The sequence below is a fragment of the Apteryx rowi genome, unplaced genomic scaffold (genome assembly GCF_003343035.1).
Source record: "Apteryx rowi isolate R43461 unplaced genomic scaffold, aptRow1 scaffold_30, whole genome shotgun sequence".
Classification (NCBI taxonomy): domain Eukaryota; kingdom Metazoa; phylum Chordata; class Aves; order Apterygiformes; family Apterygidae; genus Apteryx; species Apteryx rowi.
This window is the reverse complement of record NW_020449419.1, coordinates 4,042,252-4,063,674: the sequence shown is the minus strand read 5'-3', so window position 1 is coordinate 4,063,674 and position 21,423 is coordinate 4,042,252. Positions and strand designations below refer to the sequence as shown.

Sequence of the window (21,423 nt, the reverse complement as noted above, 5' to 3'; positions counted from 1 at the left end):
GTGAAAACACAGCCCGAGTGTCAGAGAAGCTGCAAACCGAGGAGTATGGGTGCATATATTAGCGAGGGGCATTGCAAAGCAAGCAGCCAAAGGTCTGCTTGAAAAATGTTTGTCTATTCAAAATGTCTGTGTTGGGCAATGAGAATTCTACCTTCCTCATTCAAGAGCTGAAATTGGCCCAGAGACTGACATTTGACTCAGGGTTTTAAAAGGACATTGCAGCTAGAATAAAGCAAAAATTAAACTAATTTAAATATAGAAAAATCTATAACTTGTGTTAGCTCTTCTGAAGTATGGTCGAGATGAAGGAAGAACTATTTCATGTGACGATAAAAAAAGCAAAACATGAACGTGACTGTTTACACCCCAAAATCAGCCAAAACCAAACAGCACATCTGGCACATCTGTCACTCATGGCAACCTCTTGGTCCTGAAAAAGGAAGTGGCAAAACCCTGCGAATCTACGGGCTCAGATTTTGTCAGATAATTAACGAAAATGGCAATACTCTGGCTTTACAGGCAGCAGATCTAAAATCCTCATTGTACAGAAAGCGGAGGGAAATCTTTTCCGGGAAAAACACGAACACAAAAAAGACCAAGTGCCACCTTGATGACTGAGGACTGCAGGGACATCCGGGCCGTGGCGTCACCTACCTCTCCGCTGCCTTCTGTGCCTTGCACCGCTTCTCCCGCCGCCCCCGGCTGCTCAGGCTGCTCTGGCTGAGCCAGATCCTCCTGCCAAGTCACAAGGGATAAGGTTGCCCTTACAATCACAGGCAGAGTCACGGCCCTAATCTTAGACAGGCTATTTGAGCGGCCTGTGCAAAATGGATTTGAGCATTACATATGCAAATAAAATACCAGGTATAATATATGGTAAATATTGCTCTGAGTCAAATTTTTTGTGCAGTTTGTTAGAGCAGATGTTTATAAAAGTACGATTCAATTTCTTACAGTCAGTTTTAGGTTCTTCTTTTTCATATGAAGAATTAGTTCTTTCTTTGAAATTTTCTTTTGCATCACCCAGTCCAAAGAGAATTTTGACTCTTTCAGTGTGCAGAAACTTGGGAGGAACAAATACATTTTATTTTACCTGGAGTAAGGTAGATTATGCATAGCCTTTCCACACATTATCTTCTTTACACTAAGCATTCATTTCACAGACTAACTAATATTAATTTCAGATACAGCAATATCATGGTGGCTTTAATGTCATGCCTCAAAAAAAATTTCACTATCAAAGGAGAAGTTTTCATTTGTATTTGAAGTTCAAGCATTTTCACAAGCACCTTGTGCTGTTTTAGCTACTTCCCCACATCTTTAAGCTACTGTGTTATTCAAAAAAAAAGRGAAAAGACGCATTATTACCAGGCAGTTACTTTAAACATGTTTTTTTCACATGGGCAGAGAAGACAAATCCTGAACATGCTGGATGTGCACAGTGGACGCAGATAAAGCAAAAATGAACCTTTATGGAACCAGGGGTCATCCGCGAGACCAGGAGGAAGCAGAAATAGCAGAACCTCTATAGTTCAGCCCCACTGCACGAGGGAAGGCTGATAATATTACCAAGCTTCTCTCTTCCCTTTGAGCCCCCATGCCCAGCAGTATCCCTTAATTTTTAATCTGATTTCCCATATAAAATCAGGGCCACCATAAAAGGAACCTGAGAGAGATATATTATATGAGGGAAAACTTAATTTTGGGTGGAAGGCAGACATATCATTTGAATTTCAATACTTTGGAAGCACAGAGCTACCACTTTCCTTGGTGCCACTGCTAACACAGTGCAAATCAATTGTCCATGTAAAACCTACTGTAAAAAGAATTTTATGCTCAGTTTGTTTTGGGGGACTCGACCTGAAATTTGTGGGGAGATTAAGATGGACTTTAATCTGTGAGAAATCATATGTGCACCTTTTTGTCATTAGGATACTTTGTAAAGAAATAACTAATGAAAAAAAATATGGGAAACCTGTATGGGTCTCATAGATCTTGAAAAAAAAAAAAGAATAGAAAAGAAGGGAGCTTCCTTCAACGTCTTCAGACTCTCTCTATGATTCCTTAGTAACACTTCACACCACAAACAGATGGAGAGCAGCTGTACATGTACAAATATTTTCCTCTGCTCTTCTATGGTGAGCATGCACTGTTGAAAGGGCTAGGTAGAAAGAGCTTTTTAGGACAGAACTTGGATGAAAGCCTTATTAAATACTCTTCATTTTTACATGTGTCCCTAGTTTCCTGTCCAGTCAAACCTTTTCATCAGTAGGACAACAAAACTGCTGTTGTTATTACTGAACTAGGGAAAAATGACATCAAACAAATAGGGAAAAAATAGGCATATATCACAAACACTCAATTGCATAAATGTAAGGTAGATTCCATGGGAATTTAAGCTCCAAATTAGACTTCAGATTCATTTTTAATAGGAAGGCGAACTGGGAAATTGGTGCTGAAATCTGGTTGTCCTACTATAGATTTGCTGCTCTCTATGCAAGTTACTGTAATAGATCAAACCACCAAGAAAGAAAATTGCCTAAACACTTGCTTTGGTCCAATAATGGTTTCTGTTGTAGCTCTGGGCATTTTCCTTACCTCCCTGCTGAGAGTTAATTAGCTTATGTACATATAGCTATGTGCTGGTGATGTCTCTGTATGAAAAGCATAGCGTGGTTTTTTTCTTTCTAAGAAACGTGCTCCTAACTTGCACGGCATTGCTGGCTGGGATGACTGCTGCTGTTATCAGTCTGATCTGTGTTAAGTAAGCCTGGCTAATCTAACGACATCAAATTGTGCGCAGGATGGAGATCAATTTCTGGTCTCAAATTCCCCAGCCTAGCAGGGACCTGAGGCTGCTAGGGAGACGTCATAGCTCTGCGGAATCACTTAGCTGTAGCCTTTCCTAAACGAGTCAACTCTATTGTTGTTGGCAAACAATGATGGCCACGGAAAGTCACATCCAGAACTCTGTCCCGCTGCCGTCCTTCTCACACACAGGAAAATAACTGAACTGGAGCATCAAGAGGTCCCTGAGAGACCTGATGTTAAAAATGACAGTGAGGCATAACAAGCAGTGACAGTAACAACGTGCAGGAATCCTCCTGATCCACAGACTGATATTGATATGGGTCTCCCCTATTCAAAAGGCAACAATTAAAACAGCYGTGCATATACCAGAAACGAACACGCTGGATCATTAGCTGCTGTTGGATTGCACACCCCACCAGAGGCACTTTAACCCAAGCGAGCTTTTGACCCAGGTAGCTCACACAAAATGCCAGATAAAGGGCTAATCTATGCTCCCTGCTCCGAGACTGAATCTATAGAGGCTGATTCGGCCTCAGGATCTGGTCTGTGATTTCAAAACACTTTACTGGCATAAGGCACGGTATAGAAATCAACAGCACTACACTTCACAGCTTAACAGTGTACATGAGGTCAAAGCAGGTAAACAGCCCGAAACTGTATTTTAAACCTTTTTGAACAGTTTACAGACTGTTATGGTGGATGAAAAGAAAATGCAGATTCCTGCAATAGAAGTCAGTGGCAGCAGCTGCAACAGGAGGCACTCTGTAGCTTTTGGGGGGTTAACAGCTGCCCTGCAGAACTGGGGGGGTGAAGCAAAGGCGGCAGCCAAGGGGTTGAGCTGCCTTAGGAAAACTGGGAGGCAGCTCCTGTGACCGCAAGGACAAGGACAGCGCGTGCAGCTTTGCAGTCCGATCTTTCTGAAAGGAAATGACCACCTACTCTTCTCAGGAGAGGGGAGCTTAGCCCTGATAGATTCATAAATGGTTCGCAGAAACTGGGATCCCTCCCTCAGGACCACTCTCAGGAAACTTCATCCGAGCGCAATGGGTGGGTTGAAGAATCGCTGCTCAGTATTGTGCAGCTCCCTATATCCCTTGAAATGCACTCTCTGCCAGGACGGCACTACGGAGGGATAAAAATGACTCATCCAGCCATTTTTAGAAAGGGAAGGAACCATGTTTCTTGAGAGTTTTCCTAAACTGCCATGGCAGGAACCAACACAATCACAGGATGAAGAGGTGTCAGGTTGTGTTAAGGTTTTCGCCTCGCAGCCCTTTTCTCACACCCTTCCCTCCCTGCCCAGAATAGCAAACAGGAGATGAGGAAGGGCTGCATTCTTCAACTGGGCGTTAGCTGGGTGGGGATTACAGTGACTACCTGGTAAAACCATATATATAGGTCGACCATGTAAGGTAAGGGTCTTCGTTTTGGGTGAAGAGCCGGAAACTGATGGATAGCAACCCCAGCTATAACAGCAATAAGCAGCACGATGCTGAGCAAGAAAGCGAGGGTAAAAATCCAGCCTCTTACGAGGACAGTAAGAACTTTGCCATTCATTTCAGTGGTGTTCATCTAATTAAGAGGGATGAAATGGTCATACAGAAAGGTGTGTTGCAACCATGGGTCATGTTATAAAACAGTGGTTTTTTCTCCATCCTAAAAATGCCTGAGCTAAATACCTTATTAGGATTCTCTTCCTTCCCTAACAGAGAAAGCATGCTGATGCTGGCATATAGCTGTCATCTGAAAGGCAACAAATTCTGTGGTGAGCAAGCTTTCTTTTAGCTTTAAGGCTGTAAAACAGTGGTGCACTGGCAACCTGCTACAAATTTAACAGCCCACAATGGGACATCAATTGCAAAAGGCAAAGAAAGGCTCAGCCCATTATAGTGCTCTTGCCCCCGGGTGCTGAAGCAAAAGCAACTTGGCAGCATCGCCAAACCGCTCCCCCGGCAGCCCTCCGGCAGCCTGGCAGGCCCCGTGGATGTGCCGTGCCGGCAGGGTTCAGGCTGACTGCACCCCGAGTGATGCACACAGCGCTGACTAAGCCCACGCAGCACTTCAGGTGAGCAGAACCACCGACACGAGGCATGCAGATGGGTGTGCACGTTTGCGGTCCTATTGCACAAATCACTTTCCTAAGGTGAACTCTTGGCATAGTTTTCCTTCCTAGCCCAGCCCCCAGACGGACTCTTTCCGGGCACCTTAGGGCGGCTCGTACAGGGAGCGCAGGATCACCGGCGTGCAGCTTTTAGTCAGGAACCGCGCACTGCATCTTGCAAAGTTTAAAGCTCCACCAGGGACACTAACTCAGCGATTCTGCACATCACCTGACGCTGCGAGATGACAAACGTGTGCCTGGATATATTAATGAGAATGAAAAAGCAGCACAGAAAATGTGACTGGGTGCAAAGCAGCCCAGTCCAGGCTGCTTTTGCAGTCTTCTCTGCGTCACAGGGAGGTGTCACTGCAGAGTATGATGAAGCTTGAGTACAAAGGGCAAGAGTTTCAGCTATTTATTCTACTTAATCCTTATGTGCTTAAGCTGTTGATTCTCTGTTCCTCCTGCTGGGTGTCTCCCTTGGTGCAGAAGCTTAGCAGTTTTGCCCTCTGTGGCATCTCGGATGCCCTTGGGTGCTCTCTCCTAGTTGCACTCACCCTACCAAAACAAACTTAAACAGGTAGGTGTTTCATTAATTTCTGCCTTTAATTCCTTCAGTGCAACTGTGTTAATATCAGTGGAATCACACAGTTTAAGTGAACAGAAATAAGACCATGTATGTGAACAGTTCATATTCAAAATATGCAGTTGTTATGAAAATGATAACCTAAACTATTGGTACAGTACACATGCAGAGACGCAGAGAAATGATGAGGTCTAACAGAATGCACACAGTAGTTGCACATAACTGAAAACTGCTGAAATAATTAATGAAATGAAATTTTAAAAAGATCAAAACTAATTTAAAATGACAGAACTGTGACTGACAACTAAACCATGTAAAAACTGAGAGGACAAATAGATCTAAAGGGAAGATCTAGGTGGAGGGCACGGGAAGAATAATTGTAGGGGAGTATCAGCTACTGGGAAAATTCCTCCAGTCCCTGAGGGGCATTTAATGTGTGCGTGAGTGCATGCGTGTACACACGCGCGTTTGTTCCCAACCACGTGGTGTCTGCAATGCAGCAAACTTTGTGCTGTGTCATGCAGATGAAAAATTATTCCTGTTCTAAGACAGGGATATTTAATGGGTGGTTATCTCACTGAAATTACCTAATGTCCACTCCAGTGACTGAGATGCATGCAGAGCTATAGACCAAACACGCTACCGATAGTTCTCATTCTTTGCACACTGGAAAAAAATATGGAGGGTTTATTACCTTTTAACTTACGTATTTTTACTTAATGCTTAAAAATTCCTCTAAAACAGTCAATTATTTCTTGCACTCAGCTAGCAGTGACCAGGCCAATGACAAAGTTCTACTAAGTGATGCCAATGCTAATCAAGGTTGTGCACATCTGGTGCCTGGCACCCCTCCTTCGGTGCAGAGCGATTTCAGTCACATTTTCTTCTGCCTGGATCAGAGTGCTCTCACTGAGGACAGCAGGGAGCAGAAGGGGCTTGTCCAGCAGGTGCCAACTGCCCTATGTGTGTACCTGTTTTAGTACCTGTCATCTTAAGTGGAGAGCTGAATTCTTCCAATGCTACAACACTCCCATAGGCCAAAATCGCTGCTTGATACACTCATGTAGCTCAGTGACCCCCCAGCTGTAGCCTAGAGCAAAATTTAACCCAGAATCTTTGAAGTTCTCTGCTCATTGCTAGTACGTGTCTTTCACTGATACCAGCTGTCAGACACACAGATTAAATGTCAACAAGCTGTCTGTAATTGATATTAAYACTAGGAACAGTGAGCTGAAAATATGCCTCCCACGCCACTCTACTCCCCAGATTCAAGTCCTGTAGCACTGCTCCGTGTTCACCATGTATTTACAAGATGCCCCAGCACTTTGAACAACCCCTCTATAAAGTCAGGAGGGGAATGACACTAAGAGTAATTGACAACAGAAATAAGACTTAAGCAACTGCTCTTTGCAATTAAAAAGGAGGAGGACCACATGGAGCACGAACAAGGCTCAGGACTGTATGCAACAACTATCTCAAACTTCAGGGAAGATCTTCAGGGAAGTTGGAAAGCTTATGTAGGATTGGAAGGGTTTCATATCTATTCATTTTTTAAACATGTAAGTGCTATACCTTTTCACTCTTCTTAGTATACTTCCAACATTCCTCTCTGTGTACTACATCTCCAGGCGTTGCCATCGGCAGCCTCTGGCTATGTGTCCATTAGCAAATTGTGCAGCAGAACAGGAGCGGACCTGGAGAGGAAGCAGCTGGTGCTGAGAAGCATTACTCCTTTCGGGCTCTCCCTGCTGACCGGCCCCGGTCCCACGGTCACTACCCCTTAGCAGGGGGGATGTACTAGGCATGTGCTTGGAGCAAGTCGTCTGCGTTGGTGCCACCCGAAAGGAATCCAGTTCATGCGTTTTGAGACCACTCTCTGCTGTGAACCGAAGTATGGCGAGCGAGGATGACTGGAAGATTTGCACTCCTGACCTAAACTACAACACGAGGGCAGATGGCCCCTCTCTCTCGCTGATACAAATGCTTTTCCTGAACTCCTTTCTCCTGTGACTTCTTTTGCTTGTTTTTCTACTCCTGTTTTCAGTCTGCTGCCCACCTCTGCTATTTGGCATTACACTGTGACGTTGTATCCAAAACAGTTTCCTGGTTTCCTCATTTAGTCTGCCATTTGACATATGATACATCCCACTTTTTTTTTTCCTTCTTGACCAGTGCCCATTTTAATTTTAAGTGGGCTGACATTGACAGAAGATGCCAGAATAACAGTTCAGATGCTTAATCCTGTAACACTCTGGAAAACTCGCAGCTTCTGTGAATTGCCCACAGCGTGCATAATCCAGAACCATTACTAGCGTGAGGGAATAGCTGATTTTCTATGGTACTCTCTGCACAAGGATAGAAATAGATAAAGCAAATCAGCTAGAGGTGTGAAATTATCACTGCTAAGGTTTAGCCCATTAATCTTTGAGCAGGGGCTTTAATTTAGGACTAAAGGGAAAGTGCATTGCTGCTGCTCAGTCCGTGTCCAAAGTGGGGACGGTTCAGTTTACAGGTGACGGGTTCATACTGTCAGCAAATTCCCAGCTTTCCTGGAGAGATCACCCCCGAGCCTGGTCAGTCAAAAGGTACAAGAGGGTAGTCTATCCCCACCAGATGAGAAATCACTGTTTGCACTCCTGCAACCTAACTGCCCTTCCCTGTGGCAATAAAGATTAATCTTATCCCAAGGGCTTAGCAGATCTTCTATATCTGTCCTTTTTGCATGTTTTCAAGAGGACATTTTGCGTCACTCATAGCTGCCGTTCTCCTCCTTTGTTAGACTATTCTCTCAGGATTTATACGGCGCGCAGAAGTTTTGTTTCACATCACAATGTGTTTACTGCTAGGTCAGGAAATTCATCAGCCAACTGTCTGAACAATTAGAACGATTTTGGCCAGCCTCACTTTGCTTTGATTCCAGGTTTGGGTTTTGTGACTAATCCAGCTCACGTCACTATCAGCTCTATTGACTATGCCCTCTAAAGAGGGGGGAAAAAAACAAGCTTACCAAAGAACTGCCRAATATTTGCCTCTAGAATAGCCTCATGTACTGTACAAATGGTTGCTATTTGCTACCACATGGTGAAAATATCTTGTCTGATGATCAATTTTGCTTTCAGCCAAGGAGTTGTTCTGCTCCTCTACATGCTCCTTCATCTACTAAGTTGAAACAAACTCAATTTGCCACATTATATTTGAGGACAGAAGATTCCTTGTTTGAATCTGGCTTAATCAATGCTTAATTTGGGTCACATGGCCTTTATCAAAAGACACTTAGTTGTTGTCAAAATCAGCCCAAATAGAAGACAAGGGTAAGACTTTTTGGAGTCTCCTATGGGACCATGCTCTTCAGAGCCCTGCTGGGTTGTCTTAATTAATGCTGCCATCTACTGCTGACAAAACTGATGGTCTGGTTGGGAGATGCATCTGCATCCCCCCAGGGGGTGGAAATTAGTAGAGTGGGTGGGTGGTAAATACAGAATTTCAAAATATACCTCAAAGCTCTCTATTGTAAAGACACTGGCTAAGTGGGAATATAACCACTGACCTCCCTTTTTTTTCCATATCCTAACACATTCTGGAGTTTTGAATCCTGCCAGACTTTTCACTGCAGTCTTGTCTTGCTTCTACTCAAGTCCATGAAAAACTTGCTTTTTTTACATTTAAAAAGAACAGGAAAAAGACAAGTTTGTTTTAAAATATAAAAATATTTGTCCATCCTGAAAAATTGCTACAACACAAAAGACAGAGTCTCCCAAATAAAAATGCAAATCTTTAAGATCTTGATACTAACTTGTCTTGATGCTTATAAAGGCATGCACTCCTTTACATTTTGAGGAAGTTCACATTTGGAGTCAGATGCAAACCAAATTTTATAGCAAAACCCCCCCCTAATGTTTTAAGACCTCTCAGAATTTTAAAGCTTAAAATAAATCCAGGTACAGTCTATTTTCTGTCCTTGAGCACATGCCCTTTAAATATGAACATATTCATTCATAAAAGAAACTTCTTCAAAATTAGAAAATGTTATTAGGTCTGTTTTGAAAAGGAAGACTAAGATGGAGTGGTTAGATGCTTGCTATGCATATTATACAGGCATATCATCATAACTGGATCAGAATTCAGGTACTACTGCTGTGGAGTCCTGTAAGGCAGGACTTAAAATGTAGCTGGGGACTACATATTGATCATCTAAGTCTATAGACATAGGGATGAAGATCTTCAAATGAACATGGTACCTTTAACTGYAGCTGTTATCAACAGCTATTAAAAACATTATATATTAAACATTAAATAATAATAGATATTGAAATCCTCTCATTAAATAGGTAAAACCATCAACTGTAAACATTTCCAGATATTTTAAGGTGTGTAATCCAAACAAGACTTTTCTGCAGGCTGCCAAAGAAACAAACATACCTTTTTTACAACTCCTGTAGTGGCCACAATGGTCTCCGCTCCTTCTACAGTCTTGTTTGCCACTGTGTTCACGCTGGCTACTACTGCTTCTCCCACGACATTGGCCTGCTCTTTGGTCTTCTCAGCAACTAGGATTTCAACAAGAGAAAGTCAGTAAGCCCGGTATTGCCAACAGACTGCCAAACCTGGGGCAATAAAATGATTGCACCAAGCTAAGAGAAGAAATTGGCTCAGGTACAGTCCCTATTTGGATTTTYTATATGATAGCACATCTGAATTTAGATCATGTATGTGAGGGTTTCATCTCACTCAAAATGCTGTTTGGGGGAACATAGACACTGCAGCCTGTCGGTCTTCATGGGCAACTGGAGACTGAAAAACTCAGTGTAACATGCTAAGAGACAATTGTGCAAATAAAGCATTTTGCAATATAGACTGTGCAGGGCCTCTCCCCAAGTACCTTCTATTTGTCCCTTCTTTTTAAGTTAATAGATCTGGGCAGAAAAAAATTAATTCAGTCATGAAATTACCTAGGGAAGGGATCCATTCATATCTGCTCAAGGCAGTCCACATGGTAAGACCTGCCTTGGAGCTTGTGGATCCTAGAAGGGTCCCATAGGGTCCCTGACTTTGTGACTGGCTGACAGGAGGCTCCTAAAAACTAAGGTTTTGGTCCGACAGGAACTGATGGAAGTAAAGCCTCTCTGCATTCTGGACAGCACTCTTTGTGAGATGTCCAAATCGCTATGAATCAGCAAAGTCTGCCAAGTAATATTTGTTAGTTTTTTTGACCCGCTCCACTGATCAAATATTTTCTCCGATCCACGTGCACTGCAAGTGCCAGACCCTGACCCAGTGCTCCTGGCAAGCATCCTCCATTCATCAGACGAAGGTCACGCAGACCAGTGCTGCCTCCGAGAGACCTCCCATTTGGCAGCAATGATGGCCTTATCAAGAGGTTCAACAATACATTATCAATTTCCACATCTCTCTCAGGGTTGTGCTCTTACCTGAAGTCACACTATGCACTACGCCTTCCTTGGTTTTGGCACCTGTGAAAGGAAGCAAATAGCCCATCAGGGTTATCAGGCAAAGAGCGTGCTGGTGTCTGGACCCGGATGGTTTTCTGTCCTTACGAGGTGTGGTRGGGGCTCCTGGTGCTGCTGGCACCTCCTGGGAGGAAGGGAGAACCTCTTTTCCTACAACGTGCAGGAAGGACCAGCTTCTTCTCCCATAGAGGTTAAAGGGGAACCTTTGTGCTGGGAGTTGGATAACCTCAACCGTGCACTGCCTGGAGATGCCTGGACTTGAAAAATCTTGATTAAAACATGTTTAAGTAAGAAAGATTGTCCCTGGAATATTTCCAAAATGAGAACAACGGGTGAGCAGAGGTAAATCAATGTCAGGTTAATGGTAAAAATGAATGTATAATAAATGACCAGGTAAAACCTCACCATTTCAGCCTTTCAAAACATGGAGTTACCTCTGTGACTCCCTCCTGCCTTTCAGCAGGACATTTGGCCGCAGTACTCATTTAAGGCTTCCTTCTGTACACTTAATAGAGTCTGGAGAGGCTTGAGGCTGAATTTGCAAAACAAACCAACCCACCTGCTACATGCCACTGGATTCCTATTTCAGTGCTTAAGTCCAGGCTGTAAATGCCTGCTTATAGCAATAAAGAGAATGCAGTTGTTTCTATTTAAAATTATGAAAATATACCATATATATTGTCACATTGTAATTTACCTCAGTGTTCCCAAAGCACAAAAGCTAATGGGATGTGAGGGCATTCGGTCCACAACAGAACTAGCCCTTAAGGAATAATAACTAATCTCTGCAGCTTTTCTCTAAGCTTGAGATGATTTGCCGTACCTCCCTTCTACTTGCATACTGCAGCACATGTGTTATGTTAAAACATGTGGTGGATGGGAAGCCCCTACATTAACTAGGTGCTCTTTCACATTAGAAAAATAAAAGACCACTTTTATCTTTGTCAAAATTTAAAGAAATATACTCTAAAGGTTTTCCTTCAATGTTTCCATCTTAATGTAATTTGTAAATCATCTACACCTATACAGCCTCTTTTGAAGTTTTCATACCAATACAACAAAAAGAGACAGATTTTTATGGCCAACTTTCAAATTGATAGAAATACAGAATCAGTCAGGTGCAGATGTACTGGAGCATCCATGGATGTAATGGGAGAAGTTAGCTACAAACCACACCCAATTCTCATTAAAAGCCTAAAAAGCAAAACAAGTGCAGCACTCTGATAACAACTGACAGGGTAGAACAAAGCTGTCCTACTACAATATGCCCTAAACATTTCACTCCACCCTCACGAATTGTGCATCCTGAAGAGATGAAATCTTTGTATTTTTTTACTTGTTACAGCTATAAACTGCATTTAATAATGACATATGACATGTGTGTGCACTACTGTAAAATGGATTTAATAATGATGCATATGATATAAGYGTGCGTACAGAAGCACATTAGTGAGTGGGCCAGATGTGCATCTCATTTATGCCATGAATGTAAGCCCCAGAATTGCCCAAATGCACAAGGCTCAATTCAGATGTGATCCTGCTTCAATTTCTCCCCTTCCTCCCAGTGCCATCCCAACAGTCCATCCGGTTCCAGCACAAGATTCTCACAGTACTGATGTGACATGCAAGATCTTCTCACACCAGACACAGAAGTTCAAGCCTAGCTCTTCTTTGCTGCTTCTTGGTCAAAGAGTAATTCTAAGGTAAACCAAGTATGTAGCTTGTTGTCCTGGACTCGCATATGTTTCAATTTTGCAGTAAACATACTAAGTGAGACAAGAAGAATACTTATATCGTGTATATTTTCTTACCCGGCTTTTTATCTAAGATGACTATCTGGCCTTGATTCTTTTGCAGGGGGGTATTTTTAAAATGGAAAATAATTCCAGAAAGGAGGGATGCACATACAAGGAAAATATCAGAATACATTTCATGACAGAAACAGAAGCAATAGCAGTAGGAAACGCCACTGTCTGCAGCTTCGGTACAGCATGCCTCATCTTTCTAAAGCATTCCCATGACCACACCCGATGACTCAGGCTCCTGCATTCGTCATGCACCACAGAAAATCCAGCCTTCCGGCAGATACCCTTGCCAGCCACGGGCATCTGTTGCATCAGAAAGCAATCATCTGATGCTCAGTCTCACTGTTACTCATTAGTCTTTGCCCGCAGCTTCTGTACTTAGACTTAAAAGTTCATACATCCAGCCCCTTCTGCAAATGGAGTATCTGAGTGCTGTGCAACATCCATTAGAGCTCCGTATTTTGAGTGGGGGATAGAGGTGGAGGAGCACTGTGCGCTGGGGAAAGATTCGTAGTGGAAAAGACTATTACGATGTGCAGTAGTCTTGTGGGAGTACTTGCTGGAGTCACTTCTCAAGTAGAGCTTAGTGTGTTGGGGCTTTTTGCGACATGCGTGGCAGTAAGTGATTCTGGAAAACTAGAAGTGCACTCTCTCTTGAGGCTTCCTGAATTATAATATTAAATATTGCTAATGACTTTATACTCAGTTCTGTGACCGATTAGGATTTTTCCTTCATCTTGGTGACACCTCTGCTGCAGCGCTGCATTAACTTCATCATCACTTATCCCCCTATTTAAACCAAATAAAAAAGACAGAATTAACTGCTGGATACACATCGACTGTGCAGGAATCCACTGCACCTTCTGCATAGCCACAGACAGTCACAGTCTGGAGAGCAGACTGTGTTTTTACCAAGCGCACAGGTGGCCCATGCTGCAGGATTTCTCCCTCTCTCTCTTTTCATGCACCCTCTTCCCTTCCCTGCACCCTCAGCAAGCCACCCCGGGGACACCCCACTCCCCTGCTCCCCTCCGTGGTGGCAGCACCTCGAACCAGCCCAGCCAAACCGCATTGCGGTGTTAGCACAGGCAGGAGGCATCTCGGGCACTGGCATAGGCTGTGGGAACTGAAGCTGCCTGGCTCGGGGAGGAGAGAAAAGGTGGCAGCAGAGCCCCGACGGCACCGTCCGCTCCAGACAGATGCCTCAGAAGGAGCATTTATTTCCCAGGGCTGCAGTGAGCAACTCATCAGGTTTGGTGGCTGTGCCTGGCCCTCGGCAGACCTCCAGAAGGCTTTGGGTTAGTCAGCAACGAGTTAATGCAAATGTGAATAAAAGTGAGGGATCCCCTTCACTCATCTTAGGTTTTGGGCTTTTTTCCCCCCCTTTCCTGGCTTTCTGAAAAGACCCTCAAGCTTCAATGTAAGTATTATTTTCTGCTAGCATTAGAAAATTCAGGCTGCCTCACCCAACACCCAGAACAACCTGTTGGGATAGGGCTAGCCAAAAGAAGGAGTAGTGAAAGAATAGTTCAGTTCTTTAATTAACACCTTATGTGGCACAGAGTGAGGAAAAGTGGCACAGACAACATACTAATCGTTCCAGTTTTGATGGATAAACCTGATCTCCACTTTCTTTGCTCATTTAAAATCAGTTCTGTGAGGTAACCAGCATCTGGCCTTTACTTTTTCCTTTCTGTGAAAGGCTGAGTGTTCCCCAAAGGGCTGAGCATCCCCCCCAGCATGAAGTAGAAGCTGAGCATCACGCAGAATCAGCCCCAATACAAAGCATTATCCAGTACGCGACTGGATGGGAATTGGTGGCACTCCTAATAAAAAGGAGGGGGGGCAGGGGAAAGAGTACTTCATCTTTAACTTGATCCTTATTTAGTGATTTAGATTTTAAAGGCTTTCAGAGAAGTTTTTTGAAAAGGTCAGAACGTGAGCAGACTCTACTTCACCTCATGGCTGCACAAAATGAAAAACAGGCCACAGGCTGAAGATGTAAAATATTACTGAAAAGAGATGGGAGAAATTATGTATAAAAATTCTGAATGATCCCTTCTGACATCGCTTAAATCAGGAAGTATTTGGGGCAGCAGCAATGACACCATCCAACACCTAGACGTGACGTTTCACAGGCTAGTGTTTCAAATATTGCTGTTGGTTGAATTACTTCCAGGGATGCTGTTTACTTTTTTGCTTGTGAGTCAGCTCTAAATTGAAATGTGATCTATTATATATCATGAAGAGTACGTTCAGTTACAACATGCCAATAAAATTTTGGGATGAAGACATTAGCAGATCTGCTAAACAAAAAATTTGTATTCATTTGTAATTTAAAAATATATATCTGTAACTATCACCCATATAGATGTTTTAAATATGGTACTATACGCAGCTGTGGATATTGTAGCATGATGGCAGGAAGAATCTGTGTAGAAACTTGCCTACTGAACAATAAAAATAAAAATCTTTCCCATATAAACATAAACATAACATAGACAYAAAAAGCTGTAAAAGATGCAGTAAAAGATGCTGTAATCAGCACCCAGCTAATCAGTCTTGAGAATCTAAGACTTTATAGAGTCTACAGTGTCTAGAATATCTGACCACCCAGCCACATAATTGTATGCACTAGATAGGGAAGATACCAGGTTTCAAGGGCAACCTTGAAACAGGAGGTTTCTGAAACAGAATATTAATTGTGAGGGAGATTTCTAGACAGGACATAACATGTACCATTATCCAGAATCTATCCTTTGGGCAAAATGAATTTAGGTGTCTCTTGCAAAGCAAGATTAATGTGCGCACGGGGAACGAAACAGGTCAGTGAGCAGGAGAAGGAGCTTAGGATAAAATGGTATGTTTGTGGGAAACAGGTATGTCCTACAATGCCCACTGAATAACACTGTTCATTACTCTCGGGGACCTCACTCACTCACTGTGCTTCTGACAGTGCTGAGGTGGAGGAGACCACCAGTGCTCGGAGAGTTGAGTGACTCAGCCTGAAAACAAGCAGTGAATAAACATACAGAAAACTTTCACCTGAGCATCTGCTTGTTAACATTACATTAATTCTGCCTCCCATGAAGTACTGCCAATTGCTATTTCTAATTTACAGTTGAGGAAACTGAGGCACAGAGATGCTGTGGCATCCCAGGCTTACACAGTAAATCTGTAACAGAGCTAAGGACATGATCTAGATCCCGTCACTATATAATTTTGCCAGACTTTCTCAAAGAAAATCTGTGTTGCAGTTCATGCCCAAATATTAATTGAAAATAGTTATCTCTTACCTACATACATCACACCCTCTTTGGTCTTCTCTGCAGCCTCTGTCACTCCCTGCTTGGTCTTTTCTGCAGCAGCCACCACACCTTCTTTAGCAATGGAGAAGCCTTTCTTAAAGACATCCATTCTTTTTGCTTGTTTGGGTATCACCTGCAAGATCTGCGGGAGCGAGAGCAGTAAAAAACACCTCAAGACAGTGACTGCAATATGCAGTCTTACCCTCAGTGGATATTCAGTTTCTCTGCCAGTCTCTATCCTTGCTCTTGTTCCTCTGCTGGATGAAGACAGTGTGGCAAACCTCGCAGCCTTTGCCAGCTCTTATTGATCAAGTGCACTGCAGTGTAGCCAATGCCTGTGAATAGCTGATACTGAAATATTAATGATATGGATCTGCTTGGCAAGATTTAAGAAGGGAGGGGGAGAGGAGAAGGACATTGGTAGGTAAGGGACTTTCTGGAAAATTTCCAGATGGATAAGGCTTTTAAAATATACTGTAATGCTCTCACTCAAGGACACTCTCAGATCCTTTCATGTGCAGAGGGAGATTTTTATCTAAAGAGCTGAGTTCCTGAAAGCTCATCTCCCTGAGGTTGCAGCAAGAAGAAAACGCATGCTCTTGTGGGCTCCCAGAAGCTAGAAAGCATGTAAAGCAGGCAGCATTTGTAACAAACCAAGTAGGCTCATGTTTCTTGGTCTAGCATTTACCAGAACTCATCCCGCACGAAACAGTAACAAGAACATTATTTGTAGTAAACACTGACAAAAAAAAGGGGAACAAAAGCCATTAGCTAATGCCTGGTGCTCAGGTATAGGGAGCTGAAAGTCCCACTAGCCATGTTTGTGAAGTCCAAAGGTGGCCCCTCAGGGCATTTAGTATGAATTATGGTTTTTGCTTGGCTTCACATCCTGTTACAATGGTTCATTTCTGAAAAATCAGGTGCCTGTTGGGGGAAATCCTGTTTCCTATTTGTTTCTCTGAGCTGCAGTAGACAGAGCTCAGTGAAGCTGCTGCAGAATGATGCAACATTTTACACAGACACCATCACTTATGTCAGAGGTCTGTATCTCAGGGTACAGTGGGGTGAGCAAACCACTGATCCGAGATTTGACTGTGAAAATCTTTTAGTTTGCAAAGGAAACCCAGACTCAAGGGCTCACTAGGAAAAAGAATATTAAAACATATGAACATTAGTCACAGTTGGAAATCCAGATATACCTTAAGTTAAACACTAAATTATCTTCTGAAACAGATCCTGAGTGGCCTAAATTAACTATTGTCTCACTAGCAAACTGAAATTCAAAGAAAATAAGTCTGAAAGCAATTGCTGGTGCATTCCTATTATAACCAGGTGCTTAGCATTTTGTCCTGTGAGAGCTGACCACAAGGTGACGGGTTTTTTATGGTGCTGTATCTGAAACTATGGAATCATGAAGCACCAGCGTCTGAACACAAAACGCGACCAGCTTTGGCTGCTTTTTCTTACCAGGCAAAGGGAACATTAAACTGAGAGGCCTAACTGCATTGTGTGAGGGTAGTATACTGCAATGTCATGAAGTGTAATGGTCCATAAGTCACTACTGCTATAAGCTACCAGTCTGGAAGATTCAAATGGGGAATGACTACAGAGAAAAGACGGAAGTCTGAATAAAAAATTATGCATATGTACATACATGCAGACATGCAGGACGTGATAGTTCTTACTGCTGAAGCGAAGCATATTTCTTTAGTTTTTGGGAGTGTCTTTATACTCCATACTGAAACAGCTGAAAGGCTGTAGATCTGGAAAATAATATACAGATTTCTTAATCTTTTGTTCTCACAAATGGTTCTCCTTGATGATAAATGGAGAACCAATTTCCATTTGAATGTAGAGGAGTCAAACTGTGAAAGCCTGATAAATTTATTGATTGTTAGTTAAAAAAAAATACTGCAAGATTCAGAGGAAGGCCATTACAATATGCTAACAGTATACTAATTTCCGTCTAGAACATTATTATATAGAAAACGAGGTGTCATCATTCTAGACTCTGACGCAACAATGAGTGAAAAAAGTTTTTTCTATTATCTTTCAAAATTTCCTTTAGGTGGCTGATTGACTGCTACCCAAAGAGCTCAGCTGGTGCCCATTTCTGCTCCCAGTCTACTCTTAAACCAGATATACGTGTCTTATTTTATTGTGCAACCAATTGTTTAACATAGCTGCTCTTGGAGTCAGTGGTGAGACTCCCATTGTTTTTATTAGGAACAGGGTAGGTGTCATGTTTTTAATGCATTTGGTAAAAAAGTGAATTTGCCATTTTTGGGAGATGCCACAGGGCCCACTTACTCTTTCACTAGGCTTTCAAAGAGCATTAAAGTACAGTGCCAAGCTTCCCAGGGTTATGGGTGCTACTGGTATTTTCATGAGAACCTGCAGCCTGATAAGGCTGAGCAAAAAGTGTATTTTGACTTTGTTAAACTATTGTTCTGTCATTGTAATTTGTACAATTGAATTCTACATATTTTGCATTGTTACCAAAGTTAACAAACACATGAAATATCAAGCCATTCTGGAATATGAAACATGAATCATCATGAGATTCAATTAACCAGTGCTTGAATGGCATACTCCTTTCCTGCATTCTCCTCTCCTGATGACCTTCAGAAAAGGACTCACAGGAGGCATTTAAATTTTGCTGGATCACTCCCAAGGCAGCCAGCAGTTTGCACAGGCATTGTTTTACTTTCAGGAAAGCTCTGGACTCGAGACAACATTGCAGGTGATCTATATAGAGCAGGCATCATTAAAGGCTCCTAAGCATTTGCCACCCTATGGCAATCACGGTACCCTATTTTCTATTCCAAGCAGAGAATTCAATCCTGATTTCTTGCCAATCCTGCCTCAGGCAAAACTAACAACAGGAGTTAAAATAAGCAACCTTGGCTTTAAGGTTTTACTGAGATATCAGCTTTGTGCCTGAAAAATAATCTTCCATTTGTATTAGCTCACCAACAATAGAAAAGCTTTAGTCAAAATTTAGAATAAAACAGGTAGTTTACAGTTAGCAAGCTAAAACTATTAGAAACCACCAGTGCTCTGCATTATTATTATTTAGAATATTTCTTTCCAGTGGCTGAGGCAGGGTACAGCAAAGCTTTTACTCTGATGCGGAAAAGGGTTAATTCTGGGTTTCATCCAGTCATTGTCTGGTATACAGCAGGGGTTAATGCAGAATGAACAGAACGCATCGTGAGATGCAAAGTGTAGGGAAAATCATACGTAGGGAAAATAAGGAGAAGAGTCCTCCTCAGCTCCGTGCAAGATCAGCAGTTAAAGAGAAGCTGCCCCAAAGGGCAATTCAGAGAAGGCAAGCTCCCGTCCTGCCTCTCGCCTGGGAGGAACCTCTTTTTCTCTGCCACCTAYCTCAGGACCCTGCAAAGGAGCCTCCTAAGTTAGACATTACTGAGATGCCCGAGCTGTAGTGAGTTCCCCTGTTGCTTTTATTTAGTTTTGTTCACATCCCTTTGTAACAAATTTGTATCTCACAAACATTTAGCTGCTCTGAAAAACAGCGAAGGAAAGCCTTGACTTTCTTTGTGCAATGACTAGCAGGCAGCGGAAATTTCTTTTCCTGAGCTATCTCCTAACGTCCCGTGCTCAGGCAGGAAAAGCTGTGCTCCATCACGGGACAACGCGCGTTACACCTGCTAATACCAAACATGGGCTTTTTTCCCCCGCTCTTTCTTATACAAAGGAAGTTGGAGGATCCACATGCTGGGTTGAAGAACCATTTTTCTGTGTGCTTGGTGTGCAGAAATCACCCCATCAAAACAGCGGCTATCTGAACCAAAGCTTAACAGTGGGCTGCTTTTGTTCACCGTCTGTGCAAAAGCAAGAGCCGACGCTACTCCAGGCAAGCTTCAACAGCTCCGGCGGCCGAGGGGAAGCGCGCACCCGGGAGCTGAGGAGGAGGGCAGGACACGGGAAACGTCTTCTGGCCAAACGTGCGTTTGGCTCTCAGGCTCCGAAGCCGTCACTCATTTAGTGCCGAATCTGCCTGGTGGGGCTCCTCCGCTGCGAGCCTCTCTCCGCCCARCACGAGTGGTTTTGAGAGCCCCTGAAAGGCAGGCGCAGCTGCCCACGTCCGGCCTGCCTACCCCTCTCCCCCGGCGCCGACGGCCGCGCCGGGCAGCACGCCTGGGCTGCGACGGGGCTGTCTGCCAGCAGCTCTGCAGCCTGCGCAGCACCGGTCTAACCCAAGCCTAACTGGTTTTCCTCCCAAAAGTACAAACGCAAAGGAAATACAAGAATGCAAAGGAAAAAAATCCAAGATTCCCTGTCCTCTGCTGCCTTTTTCTTTGTGCCTACAGCAGACTAAAATAGGATTTTGCTTTGTTTGTTGCTCTTACCTCTTTTGTTTTCTCAGTTGCAAGGTACTCTGCATGCAAGACCTTGACCTTGCCCTTTAACAGGGAACTTGCACTGGAGACAAAGGTATCTATCTCACTGGATCCAAGGAACAGGATTTGGTCACATTCTATTTAAGTATTAAAATGGTGTATGATATTGTTTGAAAAGGTAAGGAAAGGAAAGACAATCAGCTGCTTTTGTGGCTAATAAATATCCTTTGTCCAGGAAGTTTTTGTAGGCAGAATAACATTAACATATAGGATCAAACCTTGCTCCATATAAACAAAAAATCCTCTCTCTCTCCCTCCATTTATGGATACTTCAGAGTGCAGAAAGTCTCAGACCATTAATTTACATGCTCTAAAGAAAACAAGGAGTTCTGTCTGACATCCTCTTGGCAAACAATTTAAGACTTGAATCTCTGCGTGCCTGTTTGCATAGTTAATGAGTAATTTCCTTTGTCAGGGAATAATAGTGTAAAGTCTGACAGACAAGCAGCTTTTAAGGCACATATACAGAGAGGAGAGTGCTGCTAGCACGGCACTCAGCAGTCTTTCGTGACTGATCTCTACTATTCAATATCATTTATAGATTTTGAGCAAACTAAAAAAATATACAGTCAGCAAGAAATCACCTTCCTCCTCCGAAGGACAAACTACTGAAGAGAATAACTTCTTAGCCATGCTGTCTGCCTAGAAGAGAAATTTCCCGACACTGTTCTTTCTGTGCTCTCACCCACAGAAGCCAACCGTGTCCTCATTCCCCGGAGGCACCGCATGGGGAAGGCCTGGGCGGTGCGTGCGCACGTGAGCGCAGCAGCGGGACACGGAGAATGAGACAGCATTTTCGAGATTTAAAAACCAATGTCTGACAAGCATTTGTCCCCCTGCTGTACACATATCAACAAAACTGCTCTGCTCATCTTCACAAACATAAAATCCTTTCAGTTGTTCAGTCTGCTTCAGAGATT

The 21,423-nt window shown here is 43.1% G+C and overlaps 1 protein-coding gene across 1 annotated transcript; it reads right to left on the bottom strand.

Annotated features, from left to right (window-relative positions):
* Positions 1 to 537: 537 nt before the first annotated feature.
* Positions 538 to 16,188, bottom strand: SNCG (synuclein gamma). The gene is made up of 4 exons (XM_026069947.1): positions 16,068 to 16,188; positions 10,928 to 10,969; positions 9,918 to 10,045; positions 538 to 735 (listed from the first exon to the last, which is right to left on the bottom strand). Exons 1-4 carry the CDS (start codon positions 16,186 to 16,188, stop codon positions 538 to 540), a joined length of 489 nt encoding a protein of 162 aa, XP_025925732.1.
* Positions 16,189 to 21,423: the final 5,235 nt, after the last annotated feature.